The sequence below is a fragment of the Cucurbita pepo genome, chromosome LG16 (assembly GCF_002806865.2).
Source record: "Cucurbita pepo subsp. pepo cultivar mu-cu-16 chromosome LG16, ASM280686v2, whole genome shotgun sequence".
NCBI classification, from domain to species: Eukaryota; Viridiplantae; Streptophyta; class Magnoliopsida; order Cucurbitales; family Cucurbitaceae; genus Cucurbita; species Cucurbita pepo.
The window spans coordinates 7,573,099-7,593,626 of record NC_036653.1 but is presented as its reverse complement, the minus strand read 5'-3'; the positions used below and the strand labels follow the sequence as shown (position 1 = coordinate 7,593,626).

General features: G+C 38.5%; 4 protein-coding genes across 7 annotated transcripts; 3 read left to right on the top strand and 1 right to left on the bottom strand.

The window, feature by feature from the left end:
• Positions 1-248: 248 nt before the first annotated feature.
• On the top strand, positions 249-5,406 carry LOC111777289. 3 transcript variants are annotated; one of them, XM_023656824.1, is made up of 5 exons: positions 249-419; positions 2,373-2,485; positions 2,651-3,329; positions 4,769-4,932; positions 5,047-5,406. In XM_023656824.1, the coding sequence occupies exons 2-5, from the start codon at positions 2,399-2,401 to the stop codon at positions 5,206-5,208; spliced, it is 1,092 nt and encodes a 363-aa protein (XP_023512592.1). In that variant the 5' UTR covers positions 249-419; positions 2,373-2,398; the 3' UTR covers positions 5,209-5,406. The 3 variants fall into 3 exon arrangements, with proteins under 3 accessions (XP_023512592.1, XP_023512590.1, XP_023512591.1); XM_023656822.1 differs by having other exon boundaries at positions 5,041-5,406; XM_023656823.1 differs by having other exon boundaries at positions 256-419; positions 5,044-5,406.
• A 4,938-nt stretch (positions 5,407-10,344) lies between these two features.
• On the top strand, positions 10,345-13,082 carry LOC111777288 (protein trichome birefringence-like 39). Its single transcript, XM_023656821.1, has 5 exons — positions 10,345-10,721; positions 10,804-10,975; positions 12,051-12,226; positions 12,317-12,475; positions 12,551-13,082. The coding sequence occupies exons 1-5, from the start codon at positions 10,444-10,446 to the stop codon at positions 12,840-12,842; spliced, it is 1,077 nt and encodes a 358-aa protein (XP_023512589.1). The 5' UTR covers positions 10,345-10,443; the 3' UTR covers positions 12,843-13,082.
• A 98-nt stretch (positions 13,083-13,180) lies between these two features.
• On the top strand, positions 13,181-15,337 carry LOC111777287 (seed biotin-containing protein SBP65). Its single transcript, XM_023656820.1, has one exon. The coding sequence runs from the start codon at positions 13,605-13,607 to the stop codon at positions 15,072-15,074; it is 1,470 nt and encodes a 489-aa protein (XP_023512588.1). The 5' UTR covers positions 13,181-13,604; the 3' UTR covers positions 15,075-15,337.
• A 171-nt stretch (positions 15,338-15,508) lies between these two features.
• On the bottom strand, positions 15,509-19,687 carry LOC111777286 (transcription factor GTE4-like). 2 transcript variants are annotated; one of them, XM_023656819.1, is made up of 6 exons: positions 19,175-19,687; positions 17,258-19,043; positions 17,120-17,165; positions 16,914-17,027; positions 16,718-16,788; positions 15,509-15,960 (listed from the first exon to the last, which is right to left on the bottom strand). In XM_023656819.1, the coding sequence occupies exons 2-5, from the start codon at positions 18,962-18,964 to the stop codon at positions 16,730-16,732; spliced, it is 1,926 nt and encodes a 641-aa protein (XP_023512587.1). In that variant the 5' UTR covers positions 18,965-19,043; positions 19,175-19,687; the 3' UTR covers positions 15,509-15,960; positions 16,718-16,729. The 2 variants fall into 2 exon arrangements, with proteins under 2 accessions (XP_023512587.1, XP_023512585.1); XM_023656817.1 differs by having other exon boundaries at positions 17,258-19,687.
• Positions 19,688-20,528: the final 841 nt, after the last annotated feature.

Sequence of the window (20,528 nt, the reverse complement as noted above, 5' to 3'; positions counted from 1 at the left end):
AAATAAAAAATATAATCTTTTTTTAAGTTCTACAAGATCTAGAGTGGATAATTCGAACCTCTAAAGAGACGGTACTATACTCGTATTAAAAGAATATCCTCGTTTTAAAAGAAAATGAGCTAATATAAAAGTTTAATCCTACATTAATTCTCTATAATTGAGGTTAAGCCTAAGTTGGTAAGCCAAAATTGTAGAGGATAATAGGATTTTTCCATTTTCTCTTGTATTAACACGTGGCAGGAATTTCTCTCTCTTCTCTCTCTCCTCTTCAATTTTCCGTCTCTGTATTCATTCCTCCATTGGGCCTTCGAAATCCAAGTTGTGATGATCCCATAAATTTTAGTCCCTTTCTTAATCTTCTGGCTTCTGGGTATCGTGATTGACCCTTTTCTGCTATCACAAAGTGTTGAAGTTTCGAGGTTCGGCAACCAAACCTTAAGCCCTTGCTCTCTTCATCATCTTGCTTTTATCTTCTTCTTATGAACTCTTTTTCCCTGATCATCTCAATTTTGTGTTTTGTTCATGTTCATCTTTATCTACTTATCTAGATGATGTGTTACTGTACTGTGTAAAAAAATATGTTCGTTTTGGAGATGTTTTTTTGATGATCACTGTAAATACGGCTGGAATTTTCATGAACTTCTCTCCAAGTGCTTTGTTTCTGTCTTTTTCTTAGTGGGTAGGCTGTTTTAGTGGCTGATGAATTTCGAGTGTCAATTTTTGTGGCTTACATTTGTTAATTAATGAGGATCACAGTGTGTTTTCTGCACGGATTCTGCAGCTTGAGTGTGTTTTCAGACTGAGAATTTTAGAGAAATATCGCTGTTGGGACATGCCCTCTTGTACATAGCCCCTACCATGTACTGATTGTGTCAATGATATGTCAAACAATCTAGCTTTGAAAAGAGAGTTATTTGTAACGGCTCAACCCCACGGTTAGATATTGTCCTCTTTGAGCTTTTTCTTCTAGGGTATTAGGGAGAGGTTTCCACACTCTTCCAACCGATGTGAGATATCACAATCCACCCCCCTTGGAGGCCTAGCGTCCTTGCTGGCACACTGCTTGGTGTCTGGCTCTAATACCATTTCTAACAACCTAAACCCACCACCAGCGGATATTGTCTTCTTTAGACTTTTTCTTTAGGGCTTTCTCTCAAGGTTTTACAACGCGTCTGTTAGGGAGAGGTTTCCACACCCTTATATCAGGAACGCTTTGTTGGTTTTAAAACGCGTCTGTTGGGGAGAGGTTTCCACACCCTTATATAAGGAATGCTTTGTTGGTTTTAAAACGCGTCTGTTAGGGAGAGGTTTCCACACCCTTATATAAGGAATGTTTTGTTTCCCTCTCCAACCATTGTGGGATCTCACAATCCACCCCCCTTGGAGGTCTAGCGTCCTCGCTGACACACCGCTTGGTGTCTGGCTCTAATACCATTTGTTACAACCTAAGCCCACCGCTAGTAGATATTGTCCTCTTTAGACTTTCCCTTCGAGGGCTTCCTCTCAAAATTTTAAAACACGTCTATTAAGAAAGGTTTCCACACCCTTATAAAGAATGTTTCGTTCTCCTCTCCAACCGATGTGGGATCTCACAATCCACTCCCCTTCGGGGCCAGCGTACTTGCTGACACACCACCTCGTATCCACCCCCTTCAAGGCTCAACCTCCTCACTGGTACATTGCCATGTGCCCGGTTCCGATACCATTTGTAACAGTCCAAGTCCACTACTAGCAAATATTGTCCTTTTTTAGCTTTCTCTCAAGTTTTTTTTTAAAACGCGTCTACTAGGGAGAGATTCTCACACCCTTATAAAGAATGCTTCGTTTTCCTTCCCAACCGACGTGGGATCTCATCAGTATATGGGTTCATTAAAGGGTTTCTATCATCAAATAGGTAATCTTTTATGCCAATATGAGAGTATCTCTTGTATGATATGGAAAGATCATCCCTAAATGCTCATTAAAAGATAGTTGCCTAAGCATGTTTCAAGAACAGCTCTTCCTGGCTTCGGCTTGCATTTGATTTGGTATGATAATGAGGCAATTACAATTTGTTCTAGTAGAACATTTGATCTATATCATACTACTACTTTTGCTAGATGCTATGCCTTCGAGTCTCAGATGATCTGGTCTATCTATTCTCCAAACGGAACTAAGACGATCGCGTCTATCTTAAACCTTTAATCGTGCACTTTTAGCATTGCTTACTACTCTTGATCTTCAGAACCAAATGTGGGAGCATTGCAGCAACAATGACTCCATTTTTGTTTGTTGCTCCTGATTCTTGTTTCATTAATCAAATTTTTTTTATCGAATATAATCTTTGTTTACTCGCACGATCTTATATTCGACAAATATGTTGCACCTTGCAGACGAGAGTAGCATCATCTAAATCGAAATGGATGTAAAAGGCATTGCTTGGGTCGGGCGTTTGTATGAAAAGTTCGAAACTATGTGCCTCGAGGTCGAAGACATTATATGTCAGGTGGGCATTTTGATTCAGCTGTCTACTCCTTCGCCTCTGGTTCCCGTACCTAATCGACTCGTGCCTTGTCCGAGTCGTCTAAATGTTTAATTTCGATTTGTTTCATGTCTTAAATGACACTCTTCCATTAACTTGGTCTACTATTTTCTCCTTATCTTGAGACAGGACACTGCTAAATATGTTGAGAATCAGGTGGAAGTAGTTGGAGCAAGTGTCAAAAGGTTCTATTCTGATGTTATGCAAGATTTGCTTCCCCAATCTGAATTGAGTGATGAGAAGGTGGCTGTTTGTAATGCAGCTCTTGACGACTACGAAAACGTTGTTATATGTAAGAAACCAATGGTCGGTATGAAGATAGAGCGTTCAAAATCAACTGAGAACTCGAGAGGAACTGCTGATACCATACGAGATATTGTACATCAGCTGCCACGTGGACCGAACCGTGCCAATAATCCCGATTTGGTATCTTCTCCATATTCTGCTACTAGAGCCCAAAATGATGTGTGTTCCAGAGAAAAGGATGATGACAATGTACGTCATAAGCTAGACCTCGATGGTCGAGACTCTACGACAAAAGGATGCAAGTCCGAGAAGAAATATGCAACTGATGCATCATCATGCTGTGCAATCTCTAATAGAAAATCTGAAGCTTCGAGCGAGCTGGCTAGTAATATGGAAACGACCATGTCGGTTAAAGGCACGAGGTTTAATTCAGCGATGCAAAGTTCGAATGAGACCGAAACTAAATCTGATGACTTATTATATGATGTTTCATCAAATTTCATTGTGGATGCTGAGGAGACGAGACTTCTATCTTGTGGTGATTCATCAGCAGAGCTAGATGGTATGTTTTAGCTTTTTCATGTCATACTTTCTTTTGCACTTGTTTGTCTGCTGGAGATGTTTCAACCATTTATGGGTCAGTTAGAGTGAGATGATCCTTTTCGAATAGGGATGTGTAGTAGATTAGTGGATGTAGGGTGTTTTCGGGGGAAACTTCTTGTAATAGCCCAAGCCCACCGCTAGCAGATATTGTCCGTTTTGGTCCATTACGTATCACCGTCAGCCTTATGATTTTAAAACGCGTCTACTAAGGAGAGGTTTCCACACCCTTGTAAGGAATGTTTCGTTCCCCTCTCCAACCGATGTGGGATCTCACAATCTACCCCTTTGGGGGCCAGCGTCCTTGCTGGCACACTGCTAGGTGTCTGGCTCTGATATCATTTGTAATACCCTAAGCTCACCGTTAGTAAATATTGTTCACTTTGGCTCATTACGTATTCCCGTCAGCCTCACAGTTTTAAAACGCGTCTATAGAGAGAGGTTTTCACACCCTTATAAGAAATGCTTCATTCCCCTCTCCAACCAATGTAGGATCTCACAATCCACTCCCTCTGGGGGCCCAGCGTTCTCACTGGCACACCACTCAGTGTCTGGCTCTAATATCATTTGTAATAGCCCAAGCCTACCGCTAACATATATTGTCTACTTTGTTCCGTTACGTATCGCCGTCAGCCTCACAGTTCTGTAACGCGTCTATTAGGGAGAGGTTTCCACACCCTTATAAGAAATGTTTCATTCTCCTCTCCAACCGATGTGGGATCTCACAATCCACTCCCTCTAGTGGCCCAACGTTCTCATTGACACACCACTCAGTGTCTAGCTCTAATGTCATTTGTAACAGCCCAAGCCTACCGCTAGCATATATTGTTTACTTTGTTCCATTACGTATCACCGTCAGCCTCACAGTTCTGAAACGCGTCTACTAGGGAGAGGTTTCCACACCCTGATAAGAAATGTTTCATTCCCCTCTCCAACCGATGTGGGATCTCACAATCCACTCCCTTTAGCAGCCTAGCGTCCTCATTGGCACACTACTCGGTGTCTGGCTCTTATATCATTTGTAACAGTCCAAGCCTACCGCTAGCAGATATTGTCTATTTTGGCTCTATCACAATCAGTCTCACAGTTTTAAAACACGTCTACTAGGGAGAGGTTTCCACACCCTTATAAGAAATGTTTCGTTCCCCTCTTCAATCGATCTGAGATCTCACATGTGTTGAAGCTGGTTGTAATGATTTTTCAGCAAAATTGCTCAAAAAGGTCATGAAAGATGCTGATAAACTCATAGACTTAGGCCAACCAGACCACCCCATGAACAGCTCTCTTTAAGCTTTTCTTGCCTCTGTTTTTAGCTCCTCAAAACAAGAGCCATTCAACTGTCTGGTGAATAATTTCATTGTAGTGAGCTGATAAACATGGTTTGAATTGTATTTTACACAGCAAGATCACATTCTTGGAGTCTTGATGAACTTGAGCTTGAACATGTAACACACAACATTCAACCAGCTGATGAAACAAATCTGGACGAAGAAGCATGCGTCTTAGTGAACGGAGACGACGTTCATTTCGATTCCAACGAACAACTCAAACACAAACATTACAAGGTACTCTATTCGCACTCTCCTCGTAACATAATCCAACTCCGACTTGCAGGGTTGTCCAGTTAGTTCAGTTTCATTCATCTTTCACTGAGTCGTCTACTTTTCCACAAGAAGAAGATAACCGGAGCATTTTCTTTCACAAAGAAGTCAAGGAGGAAGCAAGAATACAAAGAGCTTGCAGTGAAGCATGGCTATGGCTTCACTACCATCCCAAACCAGCTACACGAACAGAAACTACCGGCCGGAGACGTCTCGGAACACGATTGGCAGCTTCTCTAAGCTCGGAATCGACATTCTTGAATGAACAGTATGTAAATTGCTAAGGTGAGAAATCCATAAGAACAAATATCAGAAGCATTATCTGTTGTCTTATATAAAAGTGGTCTCCTGTGAGTGTATCATAGTTAATTACATCCTAAAACAATGTTACTTTAATTCATATGCTTATAATGAATGTTTGTGCATAGTTTTCCAAGATTTGAGTTTGCTTTTGCTTCTCGGTTCTTAACCAAACCTCTCCTTAGTAGACGCGTATTAAAATCGTAAGGCTGACGGCGATACGTAACAGGCCAAAGCAGACAATATGTACTAGTGGAGGGTTTGGACTGTCACAAATGGTATCAGACATTCGGCTTTGAAGGGGGTGGATCATGAGATCCTGCATTGGTTGGAGAAGGAAGGGTGTGGAAGGACAATATCTACTAGTAGTAGACTTGGACGGTTACAGAAATGCTGAAGTTGTTTGATATTAGACCGTACGAAACTCAACCGATTAAAATGTATAATATTTAAAAAAATATATAATTTATTATTATTTGGTGATATTATATTAATAATTAGAGATTTAATGGTTAATGACGTGTTTAACGTAAATGACGTGGAATAAAACATTTCTTAGAAGGCAACTTTCACTACAATCAATGCGACTGGGCCGGACTTTTGGTAGGCAACTATGGCCCACTTGGCCCAATTAAATGATTTATTTATTTATTTATTTTATTTTCTTAATTTGTTAATTATTAAACTTGACTTTAAAGATTCAATATTCTTCCCCCTTTGTTTCTTTTTTTCCACCAGACGCCGAAAAGGGGACTTTCCGGATAAGACTTCAAATGGCTTATAGCTAAGCACTGCTGTGTTTCTTATGGTGGGACCCACCCATTTGCACATACACCATTTTCCCACTATCGACTCTTGCTTGGTTAGAATCTAAGCTTGTTCGACCATACATGTTGCATGCGCATGCATGTTCAATTGACTTGTCTCTACGTTATGTCAAATCATTCGGCTCAATCTTGCCTCTACTTTGGACCAAGGTCTCTCAATTCAACGTCACCTCTCATTGTGTCATCTTGATTCTCAATCAACATGGCTCATATGTCTTGACACCATCTAAATTCAAGAGGTGTCGCCGGCCATCGCTACTCACTCGATCATGTCATTGAAAATGAGCCCACATGTCGTTCATCCCATCTGGATAAATGAAAAAGTAGTGTTTATAAGATTTTGAAAATGTTAATGGATTGAATTGCAATTAAAAANTTTTTTTTTTTTTTTTTTTTTTTTTTTTTTTTTTTTTTTTTTTTTGGTTGAAAATAATGGAATTTAGAACCCCACAAACAAACGTGCCCTTAACGAAACTACATAAAACAGAATAGAAACATGATGAATCATGAATTATGGTATTATTTGTTGTCCTTTTACCAACTTGTCTTGTGGTTGTGCTGATCCAACTTCCAAGCGTGGCGGCTGCCGGATGGGTGGGGGCTCCCCACACCAATCACCACACCCCGCCGAGCGACGTGTCGATCACGGTCTGTTCATACTTTTCATAAACCATCCACAACCTATCGTTAATTTTAAATAAAAATCGTTAATATTTTTTAAATTTTAGACAACAAATATCACTGTATACGAATTCATTCAAAAATAATAAAATATTTATTTATTATTTCAATAAATTTTAAATATTAGAAATCTTCATTATATTATAACAAAGGCTATAATATTATTATAGGATGAAAATTAAAAATAATAATAATAAATAAAGTAATTATAATAATTTACTCTTTCTTGATCTATACATGAGATCCAACATCAATCTTTTTATAATATTTAGCAAAAATAATTAAAATATAATTATATATTTATGATATGTTTTGATTGGGAGGGACAAAATTTTATTTAAAAATAGAAAAAAACAGTTTTTTAACTCCGAATATTGAGGCTTCTATTTAATGGCATGTGGCAATTATTTCGTCTATTGTGATTTTATATATTATTTATTAAATTTATTAATTAATTTCGAAATTAGAGCAAAAACCAACGGCTGAGATTAAATATATGGACAAAGAGGTGACAACTTCCATGAAGATTCATTCTGTATTATTGCTTCAATCATTTCCTATATATCCAATTTTTTATTCACTATATATTTTTCAAATATTTAAATATATGACAAATCATTCGACGATACGGCTAGAAGCTGATTTTGGACTATTACTGCTTTCACGGTAAACAACGTCTCTTTTCTTTTCCTTCCCGTCTTCATAGTTCATCTAGATTTTAGAAGCTAAACTCAAAAAGGGTATCTCGATAAACATCGGTATACTGCTATTAGTGCTTGTTTGTACACTCTTTTACTACTAGCTTTAGTACTACCTTCTCCCGTTAATTTTCAATTTCGAATATAAAGCGTGACATCCCGCACGTTTAGACTTCAAAATGATGACGATGCATATATAGTGTAAATTATTTAATGAGTCGTAATACATGACGTAGGTCGTGATAATGATGAAGAAGTTGAATATGTGTTTGTTACATGCATGTGAGGGTTCATGATGGATAAATATCATCCATGAATTAAGAAAAAGAAAGGCATATAAAGTAGTGGACATGTGAAAGGATTAAAAATGTATGTCATTTTCATTTTACCATATGCTCCCACCACCTTTGGGACTGTCATATACATATATATATATATATATATATATATATATATATATATATATATATATATATATATAAATAACGACAGCAAATCGAGTTTATGGCTCTAAATTTATTATTTTTTTATTTTTAAATTTTGGGTTATTTTTTAAAATATATAATAAAATAAATAAACGGGCGGGTAAAAATAGTGTTTATAAACTTAATTGTGACGAGTTAAAAAAAAAAAGTGTAGCCCATGAGGGAATATTCTTATTATTTGATAATAAAATACTATAATTTATTATTATTATTATTATTATTATTATTTTTTGGCATATAATAAGACAATGGATTATTAATTATTATTTGTTATACGAAAGGACTTTTGTTTGGGCAAGCAATTGACTTGAGAAGTCATTCATTACACTGACAACTCATTCTTGGACTTCCACCTATTTCCATATTATTCATTTCATTTTCTTTCCCAATTTATATTGAATGAGACATACACTACTTTCTAATTAATAAATTAATTTATTATTTTATATCCTATAAAATTTAAAATTATTACGATAAATTTCAACATAATCATGTTTAAATAATAATTTAAGCGGTCGATTATATATAGATATACTATAAATACGACCCACTTTATACATAATATTTAATCGCACAATGTTTAATTATATATATAGCTTTGCTTGTAAGTTATTATATTTGGACTTTAATTTTGGTGGGATGAAATAATTGCAGTTGTTGTTGTCGTTATATAGTTATCATTAATCGAAAAGAAAATATTCTATATGATCAATTGAGAGTTTGGTTTTTAGAGAGGCTTTATGTTCGGGATTCAAAATTTGGGTTTGGCACTGCGACATGATCACGTTATCTACTCTTCATTTTTTACGAGCGAACGCTATCCCTACAAAACCAACACGAGTCCTTGTTCGTATGTATCTTAACAAAATTTCAATAGGACACCCAACATAAAATTACTTCGAGCAGCACACTTAACTATGAAGATTATATGGTTGAGTCACTGAAAATAAATGTGCACCTTGTTGATATATGTAGTGATTTTCAATTCTTTTAAATATTCAAAATTACGCTTATTTATGCGTCGTCCGTTCATTGATATATCTCTCCTATACGGGTCGTGTGTATATATATATATATATATATATATATATAATTTTTATTTTATTGTGTAGGTGGATATAAATGCGATGTTAGCAGCCCAGATTTGATTGGCTGAGATGGGCCCACGACATTAAAGAAGTAACAGGATGTTTCTTTTAACGTGTAGAAGATGGACCAAACCAATTAAAAAAATTGTAATCAATAATGGAAAATAGTATATATTATAAATTTACAGTATAGTTTTATTTTCTCTCTCAGCTTAAAAAGAAAAATTAATTCTTATTAAATGAGAAATTTTCAATATGAAAAACTATATAGTAAATTAGTAAATGAAAAGAAAAGGACTTTATGTAGGAATATTATAAAGTTAACAGAGCATAAAGGTAAATGAAAAAAGAATCCTTTTTATAAAAGTTATTTTTATTTATAATAATTATAAATTCTATTTTGATCATAGTCTGATGATGATGCTGTTTCTTTTTTGTTTGTTTTTTTTTTCTTTCTTTTTTCTTAAAAAAAAAAAAAACATTTTAGTGGTTTTCCGTAGGTAACGCCCTAAATCCGGTGAAGGTTTCCACGCCCTTATAAATGATTTATAAATGATGGTTTGTTCTCCTCCCCAATCAATGTGGGACATCACAATCCATTCTTCCTCGGGCGGGGCTCATCGTCCTTGCTGACACTCTATCCTTCCTCTAATCGATGTGGGACCGCCCCCAAATCCACCCCCTCGTGTCTGGCTCTGATACCATTTGTAACGCCCTAGATCCACGGCTAGCCTATATTGTCCTTTTTGGGCTTTCCCTTTCAAGCTTCCCCTCAAAGGTTTAAAACACTCATGCTAGGGAAGGTTTCCACACCCTTATAAATGCTAGTTTGTTCTTCTTCCCAACCAATATACGACATCACAAAAATGATCTAGGATCGATCTTAGCTCTTCATTTTCAGTGGTTTAATCATAGAAACTCTAAATACGTGTGAATCACGTAAACAAGGACAAAATACTCTAAAGGGGTCTACATTATTTGAGAGGATAGTTTTTTCTCATACGTTTAAGTCAAGTAGGTAACGTAGTCATGTTACAGTTGTTACAGTCGAACGTTAAGTTCATCAAGAATTAGGTGTCGAATTTGGATTTTAAATTCTGGGTATGAATCATTAGCGAGTGTACTCGGATCGACCGTGGAAACACTTATCAAAAAGTCAAAGGTTAAACTAAAAAAAAAAAAGAAAAAAAAAAGAAAAAGAAAAGTGGATCCCATGGGAAAGCAAGCATGGTTTAAATTTGGTGTTCTTCTCTCTCTCTCTCTCTCCTTTTGATATTATATAAAGCAGATGGTTAAGACAAGATTTCACCCACTCCCTCACTTCTTTAAGCTCCAAAAAGGGCAAAGAAGGAAAATTGCAGGGTGCTGCAGGGGATCGCAACCCAAGAACAGAGCAATGGGTTTCTTATTCCCAGCTGCGATTCTAGCCCTCTCCATTTTCCTCCACCAAACAAATGCACAAATTTCCAACACTACCCTCGCCGCCGTCGCCGGAAACCTAGCCGGAAGCTGCAACCTGTACCAAGGGAAATGGGTTTTCGACTCTTCTTACCCTCTGTACGACGCCTCCACTTGCCCTTTTGTAGATCCACAGTTCAATTGCCAGAAGTACGGCCGTCCCGACAAGTCGTACCTCAAGTATCGGTGGCAGCCATCCGCCTGCGCCCTGCCCAGGTAATAACATAAAACGACGACATGTAGTCCGGCGGGGGTTTTTGATGCGATTAAGATTTGGGGGTTGTTGTGTGAATTGCAGGTTTAATGGGGTGAGGTTCTTGGAGAAATGGAGAGGGAAGAAGATAATGTTCGTGGGGGATTCGTTGAGCTTGAACCAGTGGGAATCGCTGGCTTGTATGATCCATGCATGGCTGCCCAATTCCAAGACCACTGTCTTTAGAACAAATGCCCTTTCCTCCATCACTTTTCAGGTAACCCAACAAAACCAAGACCTCTTTTTTTTTTTTTTTTTTTTTTTTTTCATAAAATTAATGATGTTTTTTTAAACAACAAAACTGTTTTATCCATATTTTAAAAAATTAATTTGTAAAAATGAAAAATTCGTGAAGTAAATCAAGATCCAGAGCATAAATGTGATTATTACACGTCACGACAACTAATTATATTTTAAAAAAAGGGGGAAAAACGTTTAATTTAAATATTTACTTTTAAGTTTTTCCAAAATAATATCTTATTTAAAATTTAATAAAAGGGTTTTGTGTCAGTGAAAAGTGGAGCGTGATTGGCGGTTGACAACTTGTGACCTTCTTCAATTTTTATTCCCCAACTTAGTTTATGTTTTATTTAATGTTGAATTTTGCCCATTTTATTTAAAAAATTAATAGATTATTCATAACTTATAATATATATTTTTTTAGACAATATTTAATATTCTGGGTGTAAATTTATTAAATTATATTATTTTGAGTATAATGTGGGTATAAAAAAAATATGTGGATTTAGAGGAAGAAGAAAATAATTGCAATGGCATACCCAATTCTTAATTGGGCAGTAAATAACCTAACGTAAGTGGTTACCATAGCTTTCAATCCATTCCTTCAAAGTTGGTTTGTTATTATTCTTAGGCCAACCCCTACCATTTATTACCGCGCTAGTAGATATTACATGTTTCCCTAAAAAAATTTAAAATACATTTGTTAGGAAGAGGTTTCCACACCCTTGTAAAAAATGGTTCGTTCTCCTCTTCAATTGATATGTGATCTCATGATACACCTCCTTCGAGTCACAATATCCTTGTCGACACTCGTTCCCTTTCTCTAATTGATGTGGGACCTCTTAATCCACCTCCTTCAAAGCCCAGTGTCCTTGACCGTCTCATGTCTACCCTTTTGGGACTCAACCTCTTCGTTGACACATCACTCAGTGTGGCTCTAATACCAATGGTAACTGCTCAAGCCCACCGCCAACCAATATTGTCCTCTTTGGACATTCTCTCTTGGAGTTTTCAATTTTTTTTTAGAAATGTATTAAAATATGGAAGTGCAGGATTACGGAGTGGAGCTATGGCTGTACAGAACGCCGTACCTGGTGGACATGGTGAACGAGAAGATCGGACGCGTTCTGAAACTTGACTCTATACAGAGCGGCAACGCCTGGAGAGGAATGGATATGCTCGTCTTCAACACTTGGCACTGGTGGACTCACACTGGAAGTTCCCAGCCGTAAGTCATTACAAACTAAATCTTCTTCTTCTTCAATTCTTCTTCAATTCTTGTGCTTATGAATCTGGTTTCAAATGGGGAACGAACCAGGTGGGATTACATTCAAGACGGCAACAGAGTGGTGAAGGACATGAACCGGTATGTGGCCTATTACAAAGGTCTCACCACTTGGGCCAGATGGGTTAATCTCAATGTGGATCCTTCTAAAACCAAGGTTTTCTTCCTGGGAATCTCCCCCACCCACTACGTGTAAGTGAATCCCGTACTTGTTGTGAATTGAATCAAGATTAATAGAAAATGGGCTGAAAGAGGAATTGGTTTCAGTGGCAGAGATTGGAGCCAGCCGGCGAGATCGTGCTCCGGCGAAACAGAGCCTTACTTCGGAGGAAGGTATCCGGCGGGGACGCCGATGGCATGGGTGGTGGTGAACAAGGTTCTGAGTAGGATTAAGAAGCCGGTGGTGTTCCTCGACGTCACCACTCTGTCTCAGTACAGGAAGGACGGACATCCGTCGGCATACAGCGGGGAACACAGCGGCACCGATTGTAGCCATTGGTGCCTTCCTGGTTTGCCTGATACCTGGAACGAGCTATTGTACGCGCGTCTGTTTGCCTGAAAGTAACGTAAAAAACCGATTCATAGATCTCTGTTTGTTCTTCGTTTTCGTTTCTGAATGCGTAGGGGAAGAAGAAGAAGAAGAAGAAGAAGAAGAATAAGGATTAGAAATTAATTTAATTTGTAATTGTAAATTGAATTGTTGTTGTTTGTTGAATTGGATTGGGGGATGCATTTACCTAAATCCATCACTTTCTTCCAACATTATTTGGAACACACTCACAAATACTTACTTATCCTATATTCGATCTTTTTGTTCTTTTTTCCTATATATGTTCTGACCAATTTTCGTTCCAAAAACTTATAATTATATCAATTAAACATTAAATTTCTACGATCATCTATGAAGAACACTCTTGTGAATTTTGTAGAGCCAAACCTTTCAGCGAAGGAAAGTCGAGACCTAACCTTCTTCCTCTGTAAGCAAAAGGAGACGAGAATCCTTCTAACATAAAGGGTAAAGAGAATCTTGGGGCTGTAAGAATGTGTCGGAAAGAAATCAAGGAAATCCCTGAAACAAATTCTATCCTCAAATCAAACGTGGCAAATGAAGAAAAACTCCACCTGTCAACTGAGTTGCTTAGTCACCTCAGTCAGTCGGCTACTTCCGTTCCACCTGGCCATTAACACCGACACGTCTTCCTCCATTGCAGACCCTCTCTTCCAGAAACCGCCTCTCTCTGTCTTATTTACACCCATTTCCATCCATTTTCGAAATCTACTTCAAACATAGAAACAATACAAACCCCACAGAGAAAAAAGGATGGCAGCAGAGCAATTGAGCCGCAGAGACAACACCACGAAGGAAAGAGAAATTCAGGTGGAGAAAGAGAGAGTTCCACAGTTGACAAGCCACTTCGAGGCCATAGCAGTGCAGTGCAAAGCCGCAACTCCAGAGAAAACTCATGAATTGGCTAGTGACGGGGGAAAAGAGGCGCAGGGTACCAGCATAGCCAAAGGGGCACTTCCGGGAAGAGAGGTGAGACGGAGTGTTGCAGAAGGTGAAGTTGGAGATGGAAAGCCAGATGAGACCCATGAATTGGCTGCTCAATTTGACTCTCTTGCTGAAAAAGTAAGAGACAAGAGAGAGACAGATACAGAGAATGAAAGGGAGAGGCGAGCACGTGCGGATAAAGAGAGAGAGCAGAGACGGTCTCGAATAGGAGAGGAGCAAAGACTCCCAGAACAGAAAAAAGGGAAAGAGGATGAGATGGGGTTTCGCCAAAATCAACCATCTCTTGAAGAAATTTCAAATGTCAGAGCTACAGCACAGGAGAAATCGAACAAGGCGACAAGGGCTGCTAAGGAACGTTATGATGAAGCCAAGAAAGAATCGCTCAACCAAGGAGTTGGGGCTAGAACAGAGGAGTGGGATCAGGGAGGCACAGAAGGAGCTGAGGGCACAGTTGAAGAGAGGGGCCAACAGACAGGTTTAGGGGCAGTGAAGGAGACACTAACTAGTGCAGCCAAAACAGCAAAAGATTACACTGTGCCAATAGCAGAGAAGGCCAAGGATTACACAGTCCAAAAGGCTGTGGAAGCCAAGGACATTACAGTCTCTGTAGGTCAAACAACAGCGCATTACCTTGGAGAGAAGGCAGTTGCGGCTAAGGATGTAGCAATAGGTGGTGGGAAAGTTGCAGCCGAATACGCTGGCAAAGCGGCTGAGGATCTGAAGGATAAGGCGGTGGTTGCAGGGTGGAGCACAGCCCATTACTCATGTGACACGGCGGTGGAGGGGACAAAAGCAGCGGCAAGGCTCGTGAAGGGAGCTGCAGAGCAGGCTGGAGCAATAGCAGCCAAGCCATTGTCTGCTGCAAAGAATGTTGCTGAATCAACCGGGGAGAGTGTGAAGGAGTACACAGCTAGGAAGAAAGAAGAAGCACAGAGAGAATCTACGTACAAGCAAGCTGAGAAGGAATCCATGTATGAGAAAAGTAGGGAAACTTTTGAATGGGCGAGAGAAGAAGTGAAGGAAAGGGGAGAAGGAAGAGTAAATGAGAAGAACGCTGCGGGGGGAAGAGATGATGGTGGAATATTGGGGGCAATTGGGGAGACCATATACGAGATTGCACAGACAACTAAAGAGATAGTGATTGGGCATGGAGATGAAACTAGAAAACACAGCACATTCGACTTTGAGCATGGCGAGGAAGAGGGAGAGGCAAATGACCAAGGATACGGAAGGGAAGAGCACTACCAAACTGCTACAAGGAAGGAATACAGAGCCTGATAGAAAGTTAAGAACTGTCTTTTTGTTTCAGGGTGAATAAAATTGAGTGTGTGTGTCCTTTCGTGTGCTTTTAAGTAGATCAAGTGTCTTGCAGTGGTGTAAAGGGTGGAGTTTCATATGAAGTAAGGAGCACGCACTGCTATCATGCTCTCTTCTAAATTCGTTCAAATCATCCAGTCGATGGAAAGGTGAAGGGGGTGTGTAGTATATATACCCCATGGTTTTCCATTTCTTCCTATCTTGTCTTCGGACAATGAAGAACACACAGCCCCGCCCCGAAAGACACATTCAGAATATTTTCATAATTGAACACATATTTTGCATCGTATTTCATAACTAGACACTAATTCTCTGAAATTAAAGAAACCGAAGTTGGAGAGGAATGAACTCATAAGTAGGAAGATGCAATACATATATTCAAAACACATATTCTGTACACCATCATATGCGGCCAGGTTTTATTTTTTAAAGAAGAACCAGCTACAAATTAACACAGAGATGGACAGTTCAAGACTCTCAGGCGAACATAGGCAACTGCTAGAAAAAAATAAGATACCCAACAGAGAAAGCAATAGAAAGTCGCATGCTGTGAACTGCATGAGTAATGGAAGTAAGCAATATGCATATTCTGTACGACAAGACTACAAGAAGCATCTATCAAACCAAAATTCTACCATATGTTACAAAATTATTACAATGACAGAATTAACTCTAAACACCCACTAGCATCTAATAGCCCACCACCTTTGGTTCGCAATCAAAAGGATTACCTGATGGCCCATTCCAAAATATTTTTTCACTGTACACCAACTGCAGATTCAAATCCACCATCTGAATTCTTCTGAAGTAGAAGAAATCGATTTACCTTCCATCCATAAAAAACAACCTAAGAAAATACAAGAGTACAACTGTGAAAAATTAAGCCCAAACCATTGGTTAAATTCGAACTTCAGGACCACGAGGACCAAACTGAAGAACGCTCTAATCATAAAGGCCAAATTTGTACTTCAACCTTCTTTTAATAAATGAAAAACGAATAAAGTTTGAAAATGCTGGCAAAAATCTACAATGTGTTAATGAAATGAAATATATACATAAATGATCTCTATATATAATACATAGAACAAATTAGACAAAATACTAAAAGTTTCATGAACTTTGAAATTTGTTCAAACCCTTGGAGACATTTTTATTAAATTAGGATAGAAATTCATATCATCGCTAATGTGTAAGCGGTAAAAACTGAAAATCACACATAATATCATTTACTGTTCATGTAAATACTTATTTTGATATCTTTTGAAACGAAATAAATGGAAACAATCTTAGTCTTCTATAAAGTTGTAAGTAATATAACGTAAGCCTTCTAAACTTGCAAACCATTTGTCACGTCAATTTCCATCCAGAAACAAGAATAAATTTCAAAATTGAAAGATATTAATGAAAAATTTCAAAGTCTAGCGTATTTTGAATAATTTAATCTAATAAATAAAAGGACCAACCTTAGGCAAATGTTTATTAGGTCTATATATTCAAAATCACCAACAAGAAGTGAAATTCCAGAAATAACGCAAACTTAGAATCAAAATATAGCTGCGTGTCAAAAGAAAAAACCAATCATTGTGTAAATATGAAATTATTACCAGAATAGAAAATCAATGCGTTGGTGATCCTGAATCAGATCCTGATCCCGAAGAGCTGTCACTATCAGAATCTGCAACACAAAAATGAAAAAGAAAATTGCTAACATATGAAAAATATAATTTCGACTAGTTCTCAACAAAATGAATGTTGATACGTTATTATAAGCACATCCGAGTAAACATACGATTTACTTACCACTAGAAGAAGATCCAGAATCACTACTAGAGCTACTCGAGCTGCTGGACTTGCTCGAATGATCCCGCTGTTGTCCCCCACGGATGGGTGATGAAGAGGAAAGAATATTTTCATCTGCATGAGAATAACATAAACGTTAGTAACTCTGTTCACTAGACAATTAAAAAAAGAAAAACCCACCAAATTTTGTGCATCAACAGACTGACCTGCTCTAGTTTCTCTGAGTAACTTCGAACCATCAAGGGCGGGGGTCTATACGAGAGAGCAGCAGAGATTTACTTCGCATATATCAATTGATAATTTCGATGAGAAGAAATGACTGGAAAATTATATGCAAGGCTTACCTTCTCCTGACCATTATGCTCGGCTTCTGCCCGAGCCTTCAAAATGGCAAGTTCAGCTTTCCTTTTATTCTTGCTCAAACTTTTCCTGTAATTCGTAACAAGTCTATCAAGCTCCCACAGAGTCTCAGTGTCAACAGTATCAATGTCTACTTCTATTTCGTCTTCTTGTTGGAGAAGTTCAAAGTTTCTCTTTTTGATGATCTGTAGAATGGCATCTAGCTTCTCAGAGGGTAAATTCTGAAGGTTCGTACTGAGCTTTTTCTTTTCATTGTAAGTCATATCTCTTTTGAAGAGATCTTTTGCCTTAGGTTTTTGCAGTGAAGGCGTCCTTGCTGACGGAGTCACACTCATCGGCTGTGTCTTGGAATCGGCTGGGTTAATCAATGACTCTGACCTCCGTAGAATCTTTCTCATGTCAAGAGGAGGAACTGTTATGGGATGGGATTTTATTGAATTGGAAGATGGAGTAGCCCCAAATTCCATTCCCAACCTCAGCTCCTGATAATAGTTTGATTCTATTACAACCCACCTATCCTCAAAGATTTTCAGCAGCTGTTCAGCCATTATGTGAACATCTTGTCCTCTTGGATTATAAGTCATAGCATTATGGAAAGTAAGTCTCACGTCCTCCGCAAATTCTTTTGGAGACTTGTACCAATTCTTGTTTAGCCTCGTTTTCACAGTACCCAAGTCCATTGGATGTCTGATAATGCTATAATAATCGTGCAAACAAAGCCCCTCTACATCGACAGGAGTATTAAATACCCAACCATGCTTGTGCTTCATCAATTTCTCAAGTAAAGAAACACAAGCATTGAAGATCTTGGAACCTGTGCCAAAACCATGTTTAAATTTTCTTCTACTATGCTTTTTCCCAATTAATTTGGACTTCTTATTGCTCTCAGCTGGAGGAATCTTATCTTTAGCAAGCAAGAATTCGGAATTTCTGTAGAACTGGTTTGCTTTCGGGGTCCTCTTCTCCCTTTCCATGAAATCATGCACCCCTTTACCATTCTCCAGAACCGATATGCTTAATTGGCGCAGTGGCCTGGAGTCATCCGTAGGAACACCAACAGAACCGACTTCCGAATGTACATGATATGCTCCACGACCGTTATCAGCTATATCCATTGTCGACACGTGAGAATGGCTATGCCCGCTATTTATCTGGCCCTGTATGGCTTCAATCCTCTTAACCAAATTTCTCACAATTTCAAGCTCACTCTCAAATTTACGCCGAAGCTCTTGCATTTCCTGCTTTGGCTTTGATGCGACCCGATTCTGATCGTCGAAACCCGTACTACTGATCCCATTAACAGAAGGCGGGTCCTGAGTAGCTTCCGTAGTCGGTCCAACGGATGTCTGTCCATCAAGCCTCGTCAAATCGTCAGCATCAGAGGCAGCGTTCGGTAAAGGCTCCTGCTGAGATAGATTCGCATCTTCTGACCCTTCTGAATGCGGCACCGCCTGGTCTGAATTGTTATTTAAGTCTTTAACGTTGCTGAACGTGTCGGAGATGGTCTTCCCATTCCTGTTGCTTGGATCCTTATCGGTGGTGGTGGTAGACACAGTGATGCTAGCGGTAGCACTGGCCGTATTCTGGCTCTTCACACCTTTGAACGTTTTCCTTCTGTAAACCTTACACTCCGAATACCTCTGCTTAATTCTACCATCATCTCCTCCTCCAGCTATAGGCGCTGAAGCCATACAAATAATCAAAATACCCAAAACCCTAAAACCCTCTTTTTATCCTCAGAGTGTCGAATTATCCGTACCTAGGGTTTCCCTTCACCCGAAAAAAAAAAAAATCAAACAAAACACGCAAAAAACTCAAATCTCCAATAAATTAAACACCAACACCGACGCCGTTCACCAAATTAAACCAAACAAATATATATATATCTCTATTAAACAAACCGATTTCTAGGATTCACGAAGGATCCAATAAAACTGCACCGAAGAAGCCACACGAACGAAGAAAATACGTCTAGCAGCACCAAACGTTAGGGTTTGGAGGTCGGAAACCGGAATCCCGGCCAGATCTGGCTCGGTTGTTCTTGAGAAAAACACCACCGGGTCTCTAAGATCCACCGCCTCTCGACGTGGTCACGTTACAGGTGTACGGCAGATGCGAAGATCGTGGCCCGCAGCGTATTATATGACGCGTAAGGACGGCATCCAAAGGCCCGTGCGAAGAAATGGCCTTAGATGTCAATGTTTACGCGTCACTGTGGAAAGTGTACCGCACGGCCCAATGTGAAGAAAGGAGGGAAGAATATTTTGGCGCGTAAAGTGGACGGCGTGGAGATTTGATGGAGTTGGAACAATGGCGGGGACTGGTTTATGAATTTTCGAAGGGGATTTGATAAGTCGTGCGCGTCGATTATTTTGAAAAAAAGAAGGAAGAAGATTATGTTTTGAAGCTACGGAAAATTGAATTTGCCGTTTAAATGCTGCCGTCGGTTACGGCGAGAGTAGGGCATAAATAACTCACTCCAGGCCCAAGCCCAATACTCACCCAAGCCCAAGCCCAGTCATCCCAAATTCAAATCGTCGTCGTTTTATTGCAAAATACTTCTTGAACTCCACGAAGGGAGAGGCGGTAATTCAAATAATTAACTTTTTAGGAAGATTTTAACCGGGCAGTAAAAAAAAAGAAACATTCCACACTTAATTTTTTTTTTAAATGTTCCTTATTGTACCAACAAAAGGATCATAAAAAAATTAAAAATTAAAAATTATAACTTATATGACTATATAAAATAATGCGTATATGTAATGGTCAAACGGCGGCAAATACTGTCATCTTTGGATTTCACTCAAGAATGGTTAAATTTTCCTTATGGACTTCTCCATTATACTCTTGTAATGAATGGTTAATTCTCCTCCAATCGACGTGGGATCTCACAATTCATCCCTTGAGAGCCTAGCGTTCTTGTTGAGACACAAACTGGTGTTTGGCCCACCTTTAGTTATTGTGACAAATATACATAACGGGCCAAAACGAACAATATCTACTAGGAGCGAGTTTAAAGTTTTACATGGATTTATCACCCATGTGTTCAATAATTATTTTCAACTTATTTATAAATAAGTTTGCGATAATTTTTTTAGTTTGTCTATTTAAAACAAATTACACTCTAATTAATATAGTATTTATTTATTACATTTGTAAAATTTTAATTAAAATAATAGTTTAAAATTTTGTCGAAATTTAAAATTAAAATTAAAATGGTGAAAGTTGAGCTAAAATTTTAAAAATTTCGGTGAA